The following is a 21,991-nucleotide window of genomic DNA, read 5'->3' as shown; positions in this document are numbered from 1 at the left end:
GGCATACTTCTATGAATAATGATACTAGATCCCCACTGACTTCTGAGTTCGCAGTGCAGATTTGTGTTCTCTTTGATTTTCTACCTTTTGCTGAAAAAAGGAATTGGTGGGCAGCAGGTACCACTGCACAACTAAGGCCTTGTCTACACTACAAGACTATTTCGAATCTACTTAAGTCGAATTTGTGGATTCGACCTTATGAAGTCGAATTTGTGTATCCACACTAAATACAGTAATTCGAATTTCTGAGTCCACATTAACGGGGCCGGCGTCGACTTTGGAAGCGGTGCACTGTGGGAAGCTATCCCACAGTTCCCGCAGTCCCCGCTGCCCATTGGAATGCTGGGTAGAGCCCCCAATGCCTGCTGGGGGGAGAAATGTGTCGAGGGTGGTTTTGGGTAACTGTCGTCATTGAACCGTCAATCACGCCATCCCTCCCTCCCTCCCTTAAAGCGCCTGCGGGCAATCTCTTCGTGCACTGTTCTGGTCAGTGATAGCGCGGACGCCACATCACTGCAAGCATGGAGCCCGCTGCTATCATCGCCGTTTTCTCCTCCTCGCACTTTATCGTCCACCTCTTCCACAGTCAGCTGCTGAGCAATTGGGCTACTTTTCAATGGTGCTGCAAGCACTGGGGGACCATAGGGGACGTTTTACCAACATGAATGTTGGGTGGCCGGGCAAGGTTCGTCATGCGTGTGTTCTCAGGAACTGTGGGCTGCGCATACGCCTGCAGGAAGATAGTTTCTTCCCGGACCACGAAATAACTGTTGGGGATGTGCAGACGCCTATAGTCATCCTAGGTGAACCAGCCTGCCCGCTAATGCACTTGCTTATGAAGCCCTATACAGGCGCCTGGGACAGCGACAAGGAACTCTTCTAATCCCAGCGAGCAGCGTGACCTGTGGCTGGTCAGTTTTTTTACAGAGAAGCTGAACGTGCCCCTGTTTCTTTACCCAGTTACTGTTGACTGTCCTCTTCGGTTACATACCCCGTTCACCCCCACTTCCAGCACACGTGTAAAAATAAAATACATGTCACACTGTTACTTAAGAGAGGTTTCTTTATTCATGACTTTTCGTTAAAGGCTTGACACTGGGACGCAGACTGTGTTGGGTAGGGTGTGCGCTGATGTAAAACCGCCTGTAAACTCAAGAAATGACAGGCTCCTGCTCCTACAGCGGTCCGCAGTGCCAGAATGCTTCTTTCAACGGAGCCTGCCATCCCTCTTTTTCGAATTCTGTGTGCGGGGGGATACGTGACCTTGTGGCGGAGGAGGACGGATACAGATTCCTCTGCTGCGTGACTCTGCGGTCCAGGACAAGGACCGCTGTCTAAGATCTGTAACCGCCCTCCCCCGCTACAAAGTCACATCCCCACCGCCCACTCAGAACCTGGAAACCACCTCCCATACCGACCATGGTGCCTACAGACTGCACTGTGTGTGTGACCCGCTGCTGATCCTTCCCCCGTGTCTGTACCGTGTGAAAGGTGCCTGTCCTATGCAATTAACAACCCCCTTTCCCCCGCCCCCCATTGAAACACAGTCTTCTGTGAAAAAAAAATCAGAAACATTAATTAACAGCAAAGTATTTTTATTACTTAAGTAGACAGTTAGGTGATGGGACTGGGATTGGGACTTGTGTGAGTCAGGAAGGGAAGGACTTCTGAAAATGTAGGGTATGGGAGCTTTTGGGTACTTGAGCACTCTGCTGGGGTGCACTGACAGTATTGACGGCCCTGGGCGCCCCTCCTCCTGGTTCTTTTGGGTGAGGGGGGTATGAGACTTTGTGGCGGGGGAGGGCGGTTGAAGATACACTGCAGGGGGGCTCTGTCCTCCTGCGGTCCTGCAGAACATCCACAAGGCGCCGGAGCGTGTCCGTCTGCTCCCTCACTAGTCCAAGCAGCGTTTGAGTCGCCTGCTTGTGTTCCTCACACCACCTCTCCTCCCGTTCACTGTGTGATCGCTGGTACTGAGAGACGGTCTCCCTCCACTGGCTCTGCTGGTCCACCTTGGCTAGGTAGCAGCCCATACGTTCATCGACTATCTTGTCCCTTGTCTTTTTCTTTCTCCACCTAATCTTTGCCAGCCTCTGCGAGGTGGATGCTGTGGCAGGTCTGGAGACAGTGGAAGCTGTGAGATGGGAAACAGCGAGTGAATTCCTTGCAAAGATACATTTTTGTGAACAAATAACTGAGTCTAGGCTGTCTCTGTGAATTCTGTGTTGAGACCCCTGTGCCTGGTGGGGCACAAATCATTTTCGCGGTGAATTCTGGGTAAATGTCGCGATTCAATCCTTCCTCCGGGAAAGCAACGGCAGACAATCTTATCGAGCCCCTTTTCCGGAATTGCCCTTGCACACGCCATAGCGTGGCAACCATGGACCCTGTTTTGCCTTTTGTGTATGTCACCGTATGTGTACTAGATGCCGCTGACAGAGGCGGGCCAGCAGTGCTACACAGCAGCATGCTTTTGCTTTTGCATGACAGCAGGGATGGTTACCAGGCATACTGCACCGTCTACCATACCATGAATTGGTAAGAAGACGGTAATAAGATGCTCATGGTTACCTGTCCTTTTGCACTGCACCATGTGGTGCTGTCATAAGTGCCCCTGGCCGATCAGCCAGGGGCGCAAAAGCAAAAATTGGGAATGACTCCCTGAGTCAATCCCTCCTTTTTGGTATCTAAAAATAGAATCAGTCCTGCCTAGAATATGGGCAAGTGTACTAGAGAACCTCTGTATCATAGAACCAGAGAGCACAGCTGCTCCGTGTCCGATAATACATAAATTTTGAGCTGAATGCTATTCACAGTGGGTGATCCTGCAACAACCCCACCTGTTGATTCCATTCTTCTCCCAGCCTTCCTGGGCTACCATAGCATTGTCCCCCCACTTGTGTGATGAAGTAATAAAGAATGCAGGAATAAGACACAGGGACTTGTTTGTGAGAAATGAGTGGAAGGAAGCCTCCAGCTGCAATGATAGTCCAGGCAGGACATTAATTACTGTGGATGAAGGAGACCATCATCCTGCTGCTAGTCCAGGGGCAATTGAATCTTTTCTTTACACATGAAGGGTGGGGGCTGATGAAGCTCAGCCCCCTGTTGCTATGATGAGGACGGTTACCAGCCATACTGCACCATCTACCATGAAAAATTAGGGCGAGGCGCCCTTGATTGACCTGACCGATGCTAGTATGCATGGTTACCAGTCCTTTTGCACTGCCCCATGTGCCAATGGGCTGATGATGACGATGGATATCAGTCATACTGCACCGTCAGCCACCCATGGCGGGGGGGGGAGTAAGGATGTTGTTCAGTGCTGCAGCATCGCATGTATCTGCAGCATTCATTACGGATATGGTGACATCTAACAGAGTCAACACAGGACCGTTTCCCCTTTCACTTCTGTGTGTGTGTGTGTGTGGGGGGGTGCGTAAGTTGCCGAGCTATGCCCTGAGCCACCGCAGACACTGTGTTAGACCCTAGAAGCATTTGGAGCTCAGCCAAGAATGCAAATGCTTAGCGGAGACAGCAGGAACTGTGGGATACCTTGCGTCCTCATTTCCCCCCTCCCTCCATGAGCGTCCATGATATTCTTTGGCTTTCCGTTATGCTCGTCACGCAGCTACGTGCTGAGTCTCTGCTATGCCGTCTGTCTGGAGATTGTTTAAACATACTTTGGACCAGGCGTAAAATTACAGTAATTACCCTAAATAGATGCAGGAGTCTCCGAGCGAGATCACCCTGAGGACGGTCACTGAAGGGGATAGAGAGCGCATGCTGCGTGAAAGCTAGCACAAACCAGGGCCCGATGCAGCCGTGCTCAGGGAGGCAGTGCTCCATGAGTAATTAATGAAAGCCTCGCGCGGAAAAGTGTGCTACCACGGAGCACCCAATAAGGCAGCTCTCCCCAGGAACCTCCTGCTGATGCTTTTCGAGTAACCCCAGGAGAGCTTCGTGGAGATCTCCCTGGAGGATTTCTGTTCTATCCCCATATATAGAGAGACCTCCTTTTCACACACTTAAGATTCCTGTTACATTAATAAAAGTTAACATGGTTAAAGCACTTACCGACTGCTCCTTCCCCTGATTCAGGATCCGGGTTCATGGCCGGGGAGGGTTGGTAGGGGATCTCCGTGACGGTGATGAAGAGATCCTGGCTCTCCGGGAAACAAGCGTTGTAAGCGCTGTCGCCTGCCTCGTCCTCCACAAACCCTTCCTCATCTTCCCCGTCCGTGAACATCGTCGAGGAACTGTCCGTCGACACTGCCCCATCATCAGAGTCCACGGTCACTGGTGGGGCAGTGGTGGCAGGCTCCGTAGCGTCCGTTTACCGCTTTGATTTTTTGGTAGCCTTGTCTGGGGTCCTTGATTTTCACGCGGCGCTGCGTTGCATCCCGCCTGTATCCTCTGTCTCTCATGGCTTTGGAGACCTTCTCGTAGGTCTTCGCATTCCTTGTTTTGGAGCGCAGCTCCGAAAGCACAGACTCCTCGCCCCACACACTGATCAGATCGAAGAGTTCCCAGTCAGTCTATGCTGGGTCCCTCTTTCTATTCACAGATCACATGAACTCCTCTGCTGGAGAGCTCTGCATCGTTGCAGGTGCTGCGGAGCTCGCCCCGATGTCCAGCCAGGACGTCAGATTCAAAGTGCCCAGACAGGAAAATGAATTCAAATTTTCCCGGGTCATTTCCTGTGTGGCTGGTCAGAGAATCCAAGCTCGGACTGCTGTCCGGAGCGTCAACAGAGTGGTGCACTGTGGGATAGCTCCCGGAGCTACTAAGTTCGATTTGCATCCACACCTAGCCTAATTCGAGCTAGCCATGTCGAATTTAGCGTTACTCCACCTGCCGGGGTGGAGTACCAAATTCGAACTAAAGAGCCCTCTAGTTCGAATTAAATGGCTTCCTGGTGTGGACGGTTGAGCGGTTAGTTCGAATTAACGCTGCTAAATTCGAATTAAAGTCCTAGTGTAGACCAGGCCTAAGTGTGTGCTTTAAGAACTCCAAAGCTGTGGAGTTCCCACTACCCCATTTTTGGAAACATGAACTCAGAAATGGGAATCTGTAATAATCATACTGCACGCAATAACAGTATTGCAATATTACTGTGTGTGTTAATTGCAAAGTAATATACAGTATTAAAATTTTATGCACAATGGAGTATAAAGGCACGAGGGGAATCTTCTTAGTCCAGAAACTGCTTGCCCTTATTTTTCCACAGGGTGGGGAAACCTAAAGATTTGTATCAAAGTCACAAGGATGGCTGGCAATGGTCTCAGAGGCTCAGCTGCTTTCTGGGGTGAAATAATGTATTTGGTTGTCTGACCCAGTCATTTGGAGCAGATGAACCTCATCACTAAGGTGCTAATTTTGTCATGGATATTTTTAGTAAAAGTCATGGAGAGGTCATGGGCAATAAATAAAAAGTCACGGAAGCCGTGACCTGTCCCTGACTTTTTACTAAAATCATCCCTGACAAAAATGGGGAGGGAGGAGAGTCCAGTACCCTGCTTCCCCCCCCCCCCCCCGAAGCAGCTGGAAGCTGCAGGGACTTCATTGCCCAGTGGCTAGGAGGGGTCCCCCGCTGCCCTGCGGGGCTGAGAGCTGTGGTGGGGGGTTCCCCGCCTCATGCAGTGGCAGGGGAGCTGGCGGGGGGGGGGGCTGTTGAGGCTGATTTCCCCACTCTGACACTTTGAGTACAGAAGGTGGGGCCCGCAAGGATTCTAAAAATTAATACTGGCCACCCCAGGCTTGTATTAAACTCCCAAGGTTACAGCTTTTCTCTGATCTCGGATGGGTAGATGCTGCCACCACCCAAGTGCAAAACACCTTTCAGAACCCAGGAAGATGCACTTGGGAATTCCTTTCTGTGGGGTACCCTCAAGCCCTTTCACCCCACTACCAGGGAAAAGCTGAGAAAGAAAAACAGAGGAAATCAGCTGTTGCCACCAGCTAATTAAATAACGTGCACAAACCTCTTAGGAACCAAAAATCCAATTCTGTTCTTTAAAAAAGGTAAATTTTATTAAAAAACAAAATGAAGAAAATACATCTGGAAACTTAGGCTATTGCTAGATTTAAAAAGAGCAACTACCTTCAGGAATAGTTTCTTGAGGTCCAGCTTAAAGGTTACAAGCAAAACAAAAGCATCTGGGGTTAGCACAGAGGAGTCCATGAAGCCATAAAGAAATAAAGAGATAAACCTAGTTGCATCTTCCTAGACATTTCCTGATCTACTTACATATCTGGGGTTTCCAATGAGTAGTTTCTAAGTATGATACGGATGATTTTTCATATAGGGTGACCAGATATCCCGATTTTATAGGGACAGTCCTGATATTTGGGACTTTTTTTTATATGGGCTCCTATTACCCGCTACCCCTGTCCAGATTTTCACACTTGCTATCCGGTCACCCTATTTTCATACCTGGCCCCAAGCTTCTTACAGGATAGTTGCTGCCCTGTTTGCCTCTCCCCGGGAGAACAACCACAGACAGACAAATGGCAATCTTGTTTCAATTTTAAAAAGTTCTAGCCTTCCCATTGGCTCTTTTGGCCAGGAGCCCTCCTATTTCCTTTTACCTATGCATAGCAGTGAGACTTTTTAACCCTTTACAGGTAGAGCAATTAGAGAACAGCCACTAAGAGGGATTTTATAGCTACTGGCTGGCTGGCTACTTAGATGGTAGAACTTTGAGCTGTATTTGAGGAGCAGAATCAACTTTCGTCACTTCTCTCAAATTCAGCTGTTGCAGTATCATTTCTCCTCTCAGTTTCTGTGCAATTCCAGATTGATTACAAAAGCTTTTGTAATGCTATGCTTTTGTTTGTAGGAAAAAAGCTCAGCTAAAGAAGAGAAGAGGTGTCCCTACCATTAATGAACAAATGTTATTTCATGGTACCAGCAATGAATTTGTAGAAGCAATATGCATTCATAACTTTGACTGGAGAATAAATGGTATGCATGCTGCTGTGTATGGAAAAGGTAAGCAGTAATGACTCCTTTAATACTGCTCCATGTAATTTTTGAGTAATACTTATTTTGCTCTTCCCTCTCTAAACATATAATGGTGTCCCACAAATGCACTTACCATACTGTGGTCTGTAGGGCATTTGCTGGTGGTCTGTGGAGAATTGTTTAATCTGTCTCTCTTCTTCCTGCTAAATGTGATAAAAAGACAGCTAAAATATATTGAGTAAGCAATTCCTGTAGTTGCCACAGTTGGACGTTATGCAGTGGGGTGGTGGAAAATGATAGTCCAGTGGCAGAAGGGTAAGCCGGTCATGGGACAATCTCCCTACTACGATGTGGCTCACATTGAAAAAGCTTGAGAAGCACAGCACTACTATAATTTTGCTGGGTTGATTATGAATATAAAACTGAGATATATGGCCTGATTCGGATCTTACACCATTTTGATTTCATAATGAGACTGTTGTCATCAGGTATAATTTTTGCTGTTTGTTTTTTAAGGGACCTATTTTGCAAGAGATGCATCGTACTCCAGTCGTTTCTGCAAAGACGATATGAAGCATGGAGACACTTTTCAAATCCATGGTGTCAGTCTGCAACATCATGTGTTCAGAACGTATAAAGTTATGTTTCTTGCTCGTGTTTTAACTGGAGACTATGTCATTGGAGATTCCAAATACATGAGACCTCCTTCAAAAGATGGGAGCTTTGTGAACTTATTCGACAGCTGCGTGGATAGTACTTGGAATCCAAAGATCTTTGTTATCTTTGATACCAATCAAATCTACCCTGAATATTTAATAGAGTTCTGTTAAGTTTTGCAAGGAGCCAAACTGAATATTAGGTTGGTTGTGATGGATGGGCAGTATGTCTTTGCGAAGGAAATATAACTTACAATTTTTTTTAAATTCGTGGTGATGAGCAGAGATGGAGATGTGAAGGAAAATCTGGTTTACATCTGTAAAATCCTTTTGGCTTAAGGTTGGTTGTCCATCTGTTGGTCCTGTAAATAAACGTTGATGCTTTTCACATTTAGGGTTTATAAATTTTTTTAATGTGGCTTAGCTGAGCCTTAATTAAATTGGACATTTAATGTCTTCAAAGAATTCTTACTGCTATACATTTTAAAAAATAATACATATGTATTATCCATGTGTAAAATATATATTTATGCATATGATACAGTATGTGTACAGATGAATAATCTTTTATAAAGATTTTATTTATAATTTTTCAGAATGTGGGGGGCTTAATAGTTATTGGTATATTGCAGCATGTATTACTTGTAGATTGGAGTTTAAATCTACAGAACAATCCATCTAGGGAAAGCAAAGGTCTGGAATCAGAGTTGGAAGGGACCTCAGGAGGTCATCTAGTCCAACCCACTGCTCAAAGCAGGACCAATCCCCAGACAGGTTTTTGCCCCAGATCCCTAAATGGCCCCCTCAAGGATTGAACTCACAACCCTGGGTTTAGCAGGCCAATGCCCAAACCACTGAGCTATCATCCTCTCCCCCATTAAACTGAACCTGTTGCTAGGACTAAATCTAGGTCTGATACTGTTTCAAGCAACCTTGCAATAATGCTGTGCAACCTATAAGTTGAAGTCTGGTTGTGACAGAATAATATACGTGACAGCAGTTGTGGTCAGTAATTAGGTTGGTATTTAGCCCTAGAGTCCTGTGCTAGGATCTCTTATGTGATCTAGAGAATTGTTATTTAATAGTAAAGTGTGTTTTTTGTCATCTCCTCCTCCTCGTCCCCGCCCCCCCCCCCCCCCAAACATGTGTGTGTATATAGCCGGCTTCTGTTTGAATGCTGCTGACTTTCTATAGCTTGGCTGGAATTTTAAGATGCACTCAGTGTTGACATGACTCTACTTCCATTGAAGTTGATGGTAATACTCTATTGAATTCAATGGAAACAAGTATTAAACCAAAATGAAGGGCTTCTAAAAATTCCATCCCTTAATTTTCCCCTATGTTTCATGACTGGTTTTAGTAAAACGTGTGTTCTGATTTTATGTAAACCAAGTTTTCTTTCCATTTGCATAGATGCAGAGTATGGACTGTTTTTACCAGGTAGAATCTGATTGGGGAGGAGAAGAGGGACCAGAAGAAAGATCAGAGAGACCTAAACTCCTGAAGAAGGGGAAGTGAGGTGTTAAATGAGTAAAAACACATTGGCTCTCCCTCACGAGACTGCCTCTTTGGATCCCTGCTCTTGGATTCTTGCCCTGTCACACAGACCTTAGATATACTCAAAGTTGTGTTAGTTTTCTGGCATGGGAGGGAGCATACTACTGCACATGCACAGCCTGGCATTATGACCCAGCTAATAGAGACATGTATCCCCTCCTCCCTAAGTCCTTTATCTGTATCTGTTCATGGACTGTTGCAGTCACACCACGTGTTGGTTGTTTGTGTTCTTTGAAATTTCTTGGAAACTTTTCCTCGACTTATCTTCTTCAGCTGCTCAGGGCAGGGACTGTGGCTTCCTTTGTGCTTGTACAGTACCTAGCACAATGGGTCTCCTGAGTGGGATTTCTGGGTGTTATTGCAATGATAACCAGTGCTTGGTGCTACAGAACGGTAAACCTTCACTGATCCACAAGCCTTGTAATACACACATGCACACACAATAAGGCGACATCTACACTGTGAGCTAGGGGTGTGAGTCCCCTGCTCATATACGCATACTTGAGCTAGCATGAGTATAAATAGTGTAGCTCTGATAGCATGGGTAGCAGCCATGGAGGAATGGCTACGCCATCCCAGTATGAGTATGTGTACACAAGCAGAGGGAATCGCCCCTAGGTTGTAGTGAACCCTCCCGACTTCTCATCAGAGATTTACTAGCAAATGCGGTAGGGTGTCCTCAGACTAAGTCCTCTTTATTTTTATAAAATATTCTACAATACATGTACTTGGACATTATGAAATTATAAGAAGTCAAAATAAAAAAAGTTGTACCCTTTTGTTTGTTCACTCACTAATTTCCAAAATCCAGTAACTATTTTCCTCAAGTCTTACTGGGCTGTTGTGGCTAAAAGTAACCAACAAATCTGTTTTTTAAAAGGTGTGTATGTTTGGCATGCATACAGTATCTTCAAAAGATCAATATGATTTATGTTTATCCTGCTTGTGTTTACTTACGCCTCTATAGCTTGTCCACTCTGTGCCTTATTTTCTATTTAGACTCAAGGGAATTGAAAAACCTTAATCTCACCAGTCCAGAGTGCCATGGAGGGTGGTTTCAGCTTTTCATCTAGTGTCCACTCTATCAGCTTTTCTGGTACGATCGTCTTCATCTGTATTGATAACTCTTGATACTGAAGCTGTTTACACCATGTAGACAGCTACTATGCAATGTCTCGGGCTTTAAAAAAGTTGAATGGTAGTTCTTAGTTCTAAATCAGGTAAATTACAAGGAGGAAGTCGGTGTATTTTTCATTTGATTGGAATAACTGTAGCCACTGAGAGATTCTATTTTGTGGTTTTTCATAGTGTGTCCTTCAGATCCAGACTTACCAAGTCCAGTTTCAGCCATCAGTGTTCAGAGGTGACATCTAGAGATTTATACTGTATCTCCTCTGGCAAGGTCCTCCTGTACCTAGACTCTTTCCTTGACAACCAACACTATGGCATTGAGGCAACTGGTTCAGCATGTCCCCAATACTGGTTGTCACATGCCTGGCTGAGTGGGCATTTCTGTCTCTTTTGGGTTCTTCTCCTCACTTATAAGAGGTGAGGAAACGATCAACTACAGTGGATAACTCCTTGCATCCAACCTGTATTGAGGATGGTGGGGCTTGCTGCCAGATGAAATAAAAATGGCAACTATGTTCATAGCATTCAGAGCTATGATGTAAACCCCGCACCTCTTTTCCCAAGCTTTTACAGAACATCAACCTTGCTCATGCCAACACTCCCTCTCTTCAAATTCAGTAATAATGACATTTTAAACAAACAACAACCTGCTAAACTTACCCCTTCTGGCAAAATAAAGAAGGGGAGAAGAGGGAGAGAAAGATCATTGATGTTGTTATTCTTAGGAGGCACTCAGTTACTATGGAGAAAGCAACCAGTATTAGAACCCAGTTGGATAGAGAAAGGAGATTATAGTATTAGTTGGTCTAGAGAGAAAAACAAACAAGAGGGTATTCAGTCTCTCTCTAGCGGGGACTCCACCATTTGTTGATTCTCCACCATGTGCCTTTCCAATCTCTTGTATTGTAACTAGATAGTCAAGTTTTGATTTATCAGGAGAGATCCTACAAGCTGTTTAATATCTCAGTTGCGGAGCAAAGCAGAGAAGCTTTTATAAGTGATGGTTTGAAGGACTCAGCCAGAGATTTTAAGGTCTTTTTTGGATATTCTTGCCCCAAGTATCTGACTTTATCTTGATCCTTTCCATCTTGCTGCTGGCTTGCTTCTCCAGATATCAGACCCTCCTATAGCAGCCATTTTGCAAGACAGTGCTATGTGCTCCATTACCTAGTGCGATGGAGCAAGGCCAGATGGCTACAGGAAAGTACTGAGGAGCAGGTATGTTAGCTCCAGGCTAAGCAAATCCCTAGTACCATGGGAACCAAAATGGCAGTTGCTCCAAGCTAATCAAGGCACCTGGGGCCAATTAAGAACTTCCTAGAAGGCACCGGAGAGAGCTACATTGATTGGAGCACCTGCAGCCAATCAGGGCAGGCTAATCAGGGCACCTGGTATAAAAAGGGGAGCTCACTCCAGTCAAGGAGGAGGAGCCAGAGGAGAGAAGTGCGTGTGAGGAGCTGGGAGTAAGAGGCACAAGGAGCTGAGATTGAGAGGGTGTGCTGCTGGAGGATTGAGGAATTATCATACAATCAAGCATTATCAGACACCAGGAGGAAGGACCTGTGGTGAAGATAAAGAAGGTGTTTGGAGGAGGCCATGGGGAAGTAGCCCAGGGAATTGTAGCTGTCATGCAGCTGTTACAGGAGGCACTATAGACAGCTGCATTCCACAGGGCCCTGGGCTGGAACCCGGAGTAGAGGGCGGGCCCGGGTTCCCCCCAAACCTCCCAACTGATCAGACACAGGAGGAGTTGATCCAGACTGTGGGTTCCACCAGAGGGGAAGATCACTGAGGTGAGCAAATCCGCCAAGAAGCGCAGGACCCACCAAGGTAGAAGAGGGACTTTGTCACACTAGATAGATCTCAGTCTTTCTAAAAGGCACCAATATTGTGTATGGGAGGTCCAAGGAAAAATTTTTCTCTCTCATTCCGGAGGTGTTCTGTACAAATTGACGTTTGTTTTCAGACTTGTTGCTTGCAAGCAAGCATTCTGGTAGATAAAGGCCTTAAAGCCCATGTTGTAGGGGCCATGGCAGTTTCTACAGCTTGACAGAATATGTCTGGGTGAGACATTTACTGAGTGCTTATTGGAACTAGATATTTTAAATCCAGCATTACACTTCACAGCAAGGCCAGGACAGATTCCATTTTGGGGAAAGTTGGCTTGCAGTCCCTTTTTAACAGATACCAGTAAACCACATGCCAGGAGGTGGGCTGAAGTGGGCTTAATCAGTCTCCATGAATGGTGGTCTTCATGTAATTGGCCATCTGGGTACCTCTCTTAATGTGCATGTGGCCAAGATTAGGTTATTTTAGGGAGTGGTGTCTAATGGGGCTGCAACTGCATCCTAGATGTCCTCGTGTCATTCCACCTGAGGGCACAAAGGGTGGAGCAGACCCAAGTCTCCCTCAGTCCCCTTTTACCACCCATGGCAGTGAGATGGAGCCCTGCAGTATCCACCAGCTTCTCTGAGACTCTGTTGTTGCTAGTGCTAGTCATTAGTTAATACAGTTGTTAGGTAGTTGGCTTTAAAAAACTTTTTTGCCTTTTTTAAGCCTTATCTGTTTCGTCCTCTCCACCCACTGGTTTTCTGGGACTTGAGTTGTTATTGAGTGTAATTTAGACTGTGTGCGCGCATGAAGTTATGGCAACCTAACCCTGGCTGCCCAGGGACACCAGTGCCGCCCAGAAGCTACACAAAACACTAAAGGTTCAAGATTTAAGACCTGATCCCCCTGTGATACGTCTGCGCCACTCAAGGATGCGCATTCAAAGTGCCATTTCTGTTTAGGCAAAAGATATGTCTCTGACCAATGATCCATCTGCTCTTCTTTTTCTAAGTGGACTTGGAAGACATGGGATGTCTGCCTAACGAGAGTTTTTTTTTTTCTTGAGTTCTCTATGAAAACTTCCTCCGATAAGGAGAAGGATGTAGCTAAGACTCAATCCTCCTGCCACCCCTCCTCAGTTCATGCCCCGATGAGCTGTGATTCCACCCCAAGCTCCAGGGCTGAGATGGCTGAAACCCCTGTGGTGTACTTCTTCAGGAAGGGGTAGGAAGGATACCAGATGAGACATAGGCCTCCATCTTTGAGGAGCCTCTAAACAGAGACACAAGTTCACATTTATTAGACTCATCTCAAGCTCTTCAGCTGGTGGGGCTAAGATAGGTTCCTCTGGCACCTTGATACTGTCTATAAAGAATGTCTGTGGTACCAGTTAAATCTGCTCGCTCCCTTTCCTCTGGCTGTGACTCTTCAGCAATCTTTGTACCAAGCACCTTGGTACTGTCCCTTTCAGTGGCTTTGCCCTGTTTGACACCAAGTGACCTATCTGAGCCCAGTACCAGTGTCTCCCTGACTAGCTCATATGTCAGCAGTACGAGCTAGGCCTTCGGTCACTGAAATCACAGTACCACATACAGCTGTTGAGACATCTGTGCCCTCTACTTCCTCTATACAGGTAGAAAGGGTGCAGGAATGCTACAGTACACCCAGAAGGGTAGCTGTACTCCTGGAGGAAGTGGATTTCTTTTAATCTTCTCCATTGGAATATAGTTAAAGATACATCTGTTCATCCCTCTTCCTTTCCAGAGGCACCACCTTGGAAGTCAGGGAGGGATTCCAGGGCTATTCTTTGAGCAGCAAAAATAAGAATTAAGTTCTTGGCATCCTGATTTTTCTTAGGTTACAGCAGAGAGTAAATTCCACTCACTTCACATGCCATTTATAGGACTTGGCTACTCTTCATCTAAAAGACAAAGTAAAAAGGCCTGCGTTTTTAAGTACAGGCTGTAGCAGTGGTCAGATGGTTCAGCAAATATAAGTTGAACAATGAGATTCAAAATGCCAGATGGTCTTGCTGGCTAATACACGTCTTAAATGCATGTGGTGATTGTGAGGAGCACCTTGTATCTCTATCAACAATACTGTCACCAGACAAACAACTCTTTTGGACTAATTTTCTATTGAATTTTTTATTTTAAAAAGATTATAGAGTTTAAACAAATTAAACGAGCCAGAATAAATAGAGAATGAAGTTTGGCTCTGTAGAGAGACCTGGATTTGAACTAGGAGACAGGGCTTAGTTCCAGTACCTGCCACTGATGTGATATGTAACCTTGGACAAGTCACTTCACTTCTATGTCTGTTTCCCTCCATCTTTTGTGTCTCTTGTCTGTTAGTTTATAAGCTCTTTGGAGCAAGGATTGTCTAATGTGTAGTTCCTAGCACCACACACCATTGTACAAAACAAAAATACAGGTACCGACTGCATTATTGTGAGAAGGGTATTTAGGTCTTCAGGTGATCTTGGCAATAATTGAACAGCTGGCAAATTGTTCAGAAATCATCTAATTTTGATGATCAACTAGGAATGGTCTCAGGAAGTACTCTTAAGACCCCAACAGAGTAGTTTTGAGACTCAACTAGACATGTCCCAGAAAGAGAACATGTGGTATGTTTTATGTCAAGGTCAATACTTATTAACCAGTGAGAGTGACTTTTAAAAAGCTTTGTCATGTAATGTGGCTGCCTTAAATTTTTATAAATGCAAAAAACAAAGTTATCTGTGTTTGTATTAATACTTAACCCTCTGAAGATCTAAAATGCTGCCTGCATGTCAACGTAATTACGTTTTTTCCCTTTAAGCAGTGGCTCCAGACTGAGTTTTGACATGGAAGAAAGTTTAGTGAAAGAAATGTGACCCAAAGCAACACGTGTGGGGTAAAGACTGAGGAGAAGACTAAGTGGAGAAGAAAAACTGAAGAAACAAAGCTTTGAATGGTGGATGTGAAAGTAAATTAAAGATAGGGGTGGTAAAGAAAAAAAGTGACTCCAAACCCACCTTCTGTGCAGACTTCCTGAATGCTCAGCTCCTACCCAATATGCTCTGCTGGAGACGGAGCGCTGCACTGAGAGCCAGGAAGTCTGATGTGGGTCACACTCCCTCTCTGACCCCTCTGTGTCAGCTAAAGGGCTCAGAGTAGTGTAAAGAGACTCTAAAAGCCTTTGATCTGACTGGCAGAGAGTTCTCCCAGGGCAGGAACTGAGGAAGACAGTGATAGACCTCCTTGCAAGCCCTCCTGTAAGAGGTGTGTTGGGGGCAGGGCCAAAACACACAACGTTGTGTAGCTTCTGGGCGGCACTGGTGTCCCTGGGCAGCCAGGGTTAGGTTGCCATAACTTCGTGTGCACACAGTCTAAATTACACTGGTTGCCTGTTGGGCCCCTGCAGCAGCCCAAAACTGGGAACACTTAAAGCGATCTTATCCCCACTCACCCTGGGGTGTGAGTTCTGAGCTGGGCAACATGCCTATGCCAATTACAATACCCATGTTATCACCTTGTCATAATTGACCAGTCAACGCTGCTGAGAAAAGTTCTGTTTTATGTTTGGGAAGTCAGAGCAATCAGGATAATATTGTTCCAAATATTTCTGCTTTCAGAAAGGCCAGTTTTACTCACCTATGCATGACACTTTGGAGAAAATAGTGTTCAGAGCTTAAATATTTAGCTTCTCTGGTTGTACAGTGCAATGAACTAGGTTGGTCCTTAGGCACACATGTAATAAACATGATTAATAACAGACCCCAATATAATGAACTTCCTCCTGCTGTTTTGAAAAAGTCTCTTACCAAACAAGTTGGTAAGAGTGTCAGTTTCCCTCTGACCCATAAGCTCTTTAACAAATACACTGCATTGTAGAGACAGTATCTCCCTGAAATATCTTATAGCACCTTTCATTTAAAGGTCTCAAACCACTTTACAAACATTGACTGACAACCTTACTAAAGGTCCTATAAGGTAGGTAAGTACTAGAGAGAGATGGCGTGAGACATGAATAAGAAAATTTACATAATTTTTTTCAGCTCCCAGTGGGAGTCTTTTCATTAACTTCAGAGGGAGTCTGTTTGGGCCCGAAGAGAAGGGGATCAGAGCAGCATGGAAGAAATGACTAACAAACTAAGCGACGTACAAAGAGGGAACATTCAGCTTTTTTTAGCATTAAGAGAGGGAATAAATAAGCCACAGTAGATCAGATGGTTAATGTCATTTTGCTTTGAAAAACTCAAGTGGGAGCAAGCAGTGTTTTCGAGCACCTAGAAGCGTAAATGTGCGTTGAAGAACAGCTTTGGGGTACTGAGCATTAGATGGTGTGAGACAAAAGGCCATAGTTTCAGAAAGGGACACAAGACAAAGCAGACTTTAACGGTCCTGATTTTTAAGCTGTTGATTTGCACAGACTTACACTGTATGATAATCCATGCTCTTTATGATTCTGAAAAGAAGTGCCAGTTTATGCAATAGTCCTAATTAACTGCACAATCTTGTGCCAGTTTTGACTAATTACAATACAAGGTTTTTTAAAAAGAACAAAACACTTTCTAATCCAAATCAGTGTATTGAATCTTTTTCATGGTTATTTATTTTTTGTACATTAAAGACTGATTGATTTTTAAGAGTGTTTCTGGTATTATTTAATAGTTTCAGTGCAACCTAGTTAAACATAGATACCCCAAAAATCTCCCAAATCACAACTTGGAAAAAAACAAACCTTATCAAGGCAAAGTTACAATAAAATATGAACATTGTATATTATTTATATTCAGGATCAAATTAATATTCAAAGAACCTGGCTAACGATTCTGCCTTGCTGGCTATACCATAATTCCATAGAAGTCAAAAAAAATTCCAATAGGCAATATAAAGTACAGCTGCTAACAAAAAAATTAATTTGTCTGATTTAAAATAAGGGCTATCAATCGCAGTTAACTCAGGCAATTAACTCAAAAAAATTAATTGTGGTTAAAAAAAATTGTGATTGCAGTTTTAATTGCACTGTTAATAGAATACCAATTGAAATTTATTAAATATTTTGGATGTTCTTTCTACATTTTCATATATATTGTATTCTGTGTTATACTTGAAATCAAAGTGTATATTATTTTTATTACAAATATTTGCACTGTAAAAATGATAAAAGAAATAGTAGTTTTCAATTCACCTCACACAAGTACTGTAGTGCAATCTCTTTGTTGTGAAAGTGCAACTTACAAATTCATATTTTTTGTTCCATAACTGCACTCAAAAACAAAACAATGTAAAACTTTAGAGCCTACAAGTCCACTCAGTCCTCCTACTTGTTCAGCCAATCACTAAGACAAACAAATTTGTTTACATTTATGGGTGATGTTGCTGCAGTCTTCTTATTTACAATGTCACCAGAAAGTGAAAACGCATTTGCATGGCACTTTTGTAGCTGGCATTGCAAAGTTTTTATGTGCCCCTTCATGCTTCAGCCACCATTCAGGAGGATATGTTTCTATGCTGATGTTGCTCATTAAAAAAAGTGTTAATTAAATTTGTGACTGAAGTCCTGGGGGAGAATTGTATGTCCTCTTCTCTGTTTTACCCACATTCTGCCATATATTTCATGTTATAGCTGCCTTGGATGATGACCCAGTAAATGTTCATTTTAAGAACACTTTCACTGCATATTTGACAAAATGCAAAGAAGGTCCCAATGTGAGATTTCTAAAGATAGCTACAACGCTCGACCCAAGGTTTAAGAATCTGAAGTGCCTTCCAAAATCTGAGAGGGATGAGGTGTGGAGCATGTTTCAGAAGTCTTAAAAGAGCAATACTCCGATGCAGAAACTACAGAACCCGAACCACCAAAAAAGAAAATCAACCTGCTGGTGGCATCTGGCTCAGATGATGAAAATGAACATGCGTCAGTCTGCACTGCCTTGGATTGTTATCAAGCAGAACCCATCATCAGCATGGACGCATATCCTCTGGAATGGTGCTTGAAGCATGAAGGGACATATGAATCTTTAGCGCATCTGGAACGTAAATATCTTGTGATGCCAGCTACAACAGTGCCATGAGAATGCCTGTTCTCACTTTCAGGTGACATTGTAAACCAGAAGCGGGCAGCATTATCGCCTGCAAATGTAAACAAACTTGTTTGTCTTAGCGATTGGCTGAACAAGAAGTAGGACTGAGTAGACTTGTAGGCTGTAAAGTTTTACATTGTTTTATGTTTGAATGCAGTTTTTATTGTACATAATTATACATTTGTAAGTTCAACTTTCAAGATGAGATTGCACTACAGTACTTGTATGAGGTGAATTGAAAAATACTATTTTGTTATTTTGAAGTGCAAATATTTGTAATAAAAATAAATATAAAATAAGCACTGTACACTTCATATCTATGTTGCAATTGAAATCAATATATTTGAAAATGTAAAAAACATCCAAAAATATTTAAATAAATGCTATTCTATTATTGTTTAACAGTGCGATTAATCATGGCTGATTTTTTACATTAGTTTTAATTAGCCCTTTTTAAAATGTAGATCCTTTACTGGAACATTAAGTAAGCCGGTCAGAGGATCTCTAGGAAGGAGGCATTTTGTGATAAGATTAATCTCTTTAATAATTTTCTCTCAAACAGTCTAATGCTTGGACACAACCACCACGTGTGCAAGTATGTTCCCCTCTCCCTGCAATCCCTCCAACAAAGGGACTCCCGTGTAGCAAAAATATGATAGCTCTTAATGAGTCAAATATCATCTGTACAGCAACTTATAAAAGTTTTCTTTATGAGCTATACAAATTGAAGATGTATATCCCCTTTCCCATACGTAGACCCATTCATTCAGATCAACTTCTTTGTCCAAATCCCTCTCCCATCTTTTCATCTGGGTTGTTTTCTCATCAGCAGCTTTTTCAATAAAAATTGTACATATCTTAGAAATTAAACCGTTTGTTCCAGCTTGCTCCGTAGCAACTTCTCAAATGTGGTTAAAAGTGTTTGGTCCCCAGAGTGTAGCCACTTTGCTGCAGGGTGACTGCCCCCTTTTCCTTCCATTTTTGCCAGTATCTATTCAGATGTTAAGCAAACTGCAGTTGTTCTGTGTAATTGATTACATGAGCTTAAACACTAGGTGGCATGATCTCACTGGAGAATATCTTGTTTGTACAAAACACTGAAAACTATGGGCCAAATTCTCAGGTGAGGCTAGAGGGAATCTAATTTGATGTAATGTACACATTGCAGGGACAGAAAGGACCAGTGTGTTGTGCCTGCTTAGGCTACTTCAGACTTACTACTGTGCACTCTCACACTGTTACCAATAGGTAACTTACACTCATCCTCATATATCATCTCCAGATTTGGCCGTTTAAGTTCTGGTTCACCACTTGTGATCATATCCTATAGATCATTCTAAATCCTACTGCTACCATTTTCAGTAGCACTGAAACATTGACGTATCTGACCCCATTTCCAGAAGTTCTGAGCACTCTAGTTAGTTGATGGGAACTGGTAGCACTCACTATTTCTGAAAAACAGCCCTAGCTTGTTTAACTTCTGAGTAATCTAAAGTAAAAATGCTAATGGATATGATAGGAATACTATTCACCTGAACATGAGCAACAAGAGGGTGTTCTCTACTCTGTTTATATATAAACATCATGACACATTCAGGAATTTGACCTGTTCTTTTTGTACTGCACATACTGAGTTTAATCAAAAGCAAGTGGAAGATGTTGGCCAAGATTTAAAAAAGTAATTAGTGATTTTTGGGTGCCTCAACTTTGGTGTGTCCAAACGGAGCAATCCTAAAGGGGCCTGATTTTCAGAAGGTGGGTGCTCAGCACTAGTCACTTTTGGAAAACCTTGGCCAATGTAAGTATTTGCCAGTCCTGATCATCTCTGTTACCTACCCAACAAATAGAAATGGATTATGGGAGGGTTTTGATTTTGGACAGGGGTGATCAATGAATATTCATCACCAAAAGGATTGTTCATATTACATGTTGGACAGCATAAGGGGACACTGTCATTATAGAACTCCATATATTGAATTCCTTCAATGTTACTAATAACACTGACCCTGCAAGTCCCTCTGTACCAACTGGCAGAGGGCACACCATTTTGTAACTCACATCAGGCCTGATATAGTTATTGCCCCAACACACTGTTGTCAGGATAGTCATTTAAAAGGTGTCACATCATTTGAAAACTAAACACCACACTGGTCATTACTGCCACTGTGAAAGGTATGTAACAACACTGCTATGTGAAATTATGGCTACTTTCTGTTTACAGACCCCAAACAGAATGTCAGACAAAGGAGGTGAAACAGGTTTGTTCTTAGACAAAGGAATGTGTATTTACTTGTCTGACCAGGTTGATCACAGGCAGAGAACAATGAAAGTATATGTACATATAAGGTAAACAAGGAGCCATCGAGCTAACAGGCAGGCCAGAGCGCTTAACAGTTGTGATGGGGGACAGAATCTGCACACCTGGAAGCCTTTTTGGTCCTTGAGACAGAGACAATGAACTTTGGGGATTGGGTAGAAAAGCAAAAGGCCATGTGGGCTATCTATCACCTGGGAGAACAAAGAAGCCAGTGTTTTGTCTCTGTGAAAGATGGTTCTCCTGCTAAACTAGTCAGAGAATGCTGACAACTTGGTGTAAGAAATTGTATTAGGTAAAGCTACATCTTGCTAGAATTAAGTTTTAGACACTAGAAAGTATTTGTTTTGTTGGTACCCTTTCATATCTCTTTCACTCTTGCGTGAAATCACTGAAATCTATGTTCTTATTCCTAGTCAAACTACAAACCATCTCAGTGCTCTGTATGAAGGTGGAGTGTATAACCCCAGTTTAGCTAACAAGCTGTGGTGTGTACTGGCTCTTTGGAGGCAGCAGACATGATGTTACTGCTGTGTGTGTCCAGTAAGAGAGACTGGCCGCAGCAGGGGAGATAGTTTTTGGGGAGACTTGGGACCAGAAGAGTTGTTGGGGTCACTCTGCAAGGAGTGACTGGGCTGGTGGAAGCCAGGGTGAGGCCACTGTCCTGTGAACACGCTGCTGGTGTCAGGGCTCTGATCCAAAGCTGCACAGCATAGAGCAGGGGTCGGCAACCTTTCAGAAGTGCTGTGCCGAGTCTTCATTTATTCACTCTAATTTAAGGTTTCGTGTGCCAGTAACACATTTTAATGTTTTAGAAGGTCTCTTTCTATAAGTCTATATTATATAACTAAACTATGGTATGTAAAGTAAACAAGGATTTCAAAATGTTTAAGAAGCATCGTTTAAAATTAAAATGCTGATCTTACGACGCCAGCTTGCTCAGCTCGCTGCCAGCCTGGGGTTCTGTTCACCTAGGCCGGCAGCGGGCTGAGCAGGGCCTGTGGCCGGGACCCCAGACCTGGGTGGGGGGGAGGGTTCAGGGGTCAGGGCAGAGGGCTGGGGGTTCAGGGCAGAAGGCTGGGTGTGGGGGGGGTTCAAGGGTCAGGGCAGAGGGCTCAGGGGCATGGGGGTGCAGGGCAGAAGACTGTGGGGGGGTCAGGGCAGAGGGCTGGGGTGCTGGGCTCGTGGGGGTGCTCATGGCAGGGGGCTGGAAGGGATATGCCCTGTTCCACCCCCTTCCCCCAGGCTCCGTCCCTACCTCTCTCTGCGTCCTCTACGGAGCTGTGTGCAGGCTGCCGCTCTTCCCCCTCCCCCTCGCAAGGGCCATCAGCTGATTGGCGCAGGGAAGAAGGGGGGGCAGGAAAGTACCATGCGGGGAGAAGAAGCGGGGGAGGGGGAAGCTTGGCTGCAGCAGAACCAACCTTCTGCCTCCTGCCCCCGCAGGGGAGAGCGGTGGGCAGGGTGGG

At 44.2% G+C, this 21,991-nt stretch overlaps 1 protein-coding gene across 6 annotated transcripts in view; it reads left to right on the top strand.

Moving 5' to 3' along the window:
• The window catches only part of PARP11 (poly(ADP-ribose) polymerase family member 11), a 33,976-nt gene extending 17,292 nt beyond the window's left edge, over positions 1-16,684 (top strand). For 3 of the 6 annotated variants that reach the window (XR_005587490.1, XR_005587491.1, XR_005587492.1), the window contains 3 exons: positions 6,843-6,994; positions 7,484-7,963; positions 9,037-9,958. Coding sequence is in view for 3 of the 6 variants with exons in the window: in XM_039497082.1 (XP_039353016.1) it covers positions 6,843-6,994; positions 7,484-7,605; positions 9,037-9,141 (379 nt within the window). In the remaining 3 variants the exon portion in view is untranslated. Of the gene's footprint in view, positions 1-6,842; positions 6,995-7,483; positions 7,964-9,036; positions 9,959-14,961 lie in introns of those variants that run through there. The other 3 variants (XM_039497082.1, XM_039497083.1, XM_039497081.1) reach the window with 3 other exon arrangements.
• Positions 16,685-21,991: the final 5,307 nt, after the last annotated feature.

Source organism: Mauremys reevesii, linkage group 1, assembly GCF_016161935.1.
Source record: "Mauremys reevesii isolate NIE-2019 linkage group 1, ASM1616193v1, whole genome shotgun sequence".
Taxonomy (NCBI): domain Eukaryota; kingdom Metazoa; phylum Chordata; order Testudines; family Geoemydidae; genus Mauremys; species Mauremys reevesii.
This window is presented reverse-complemented; position numbering and strand designations above follow the sequence as displayed.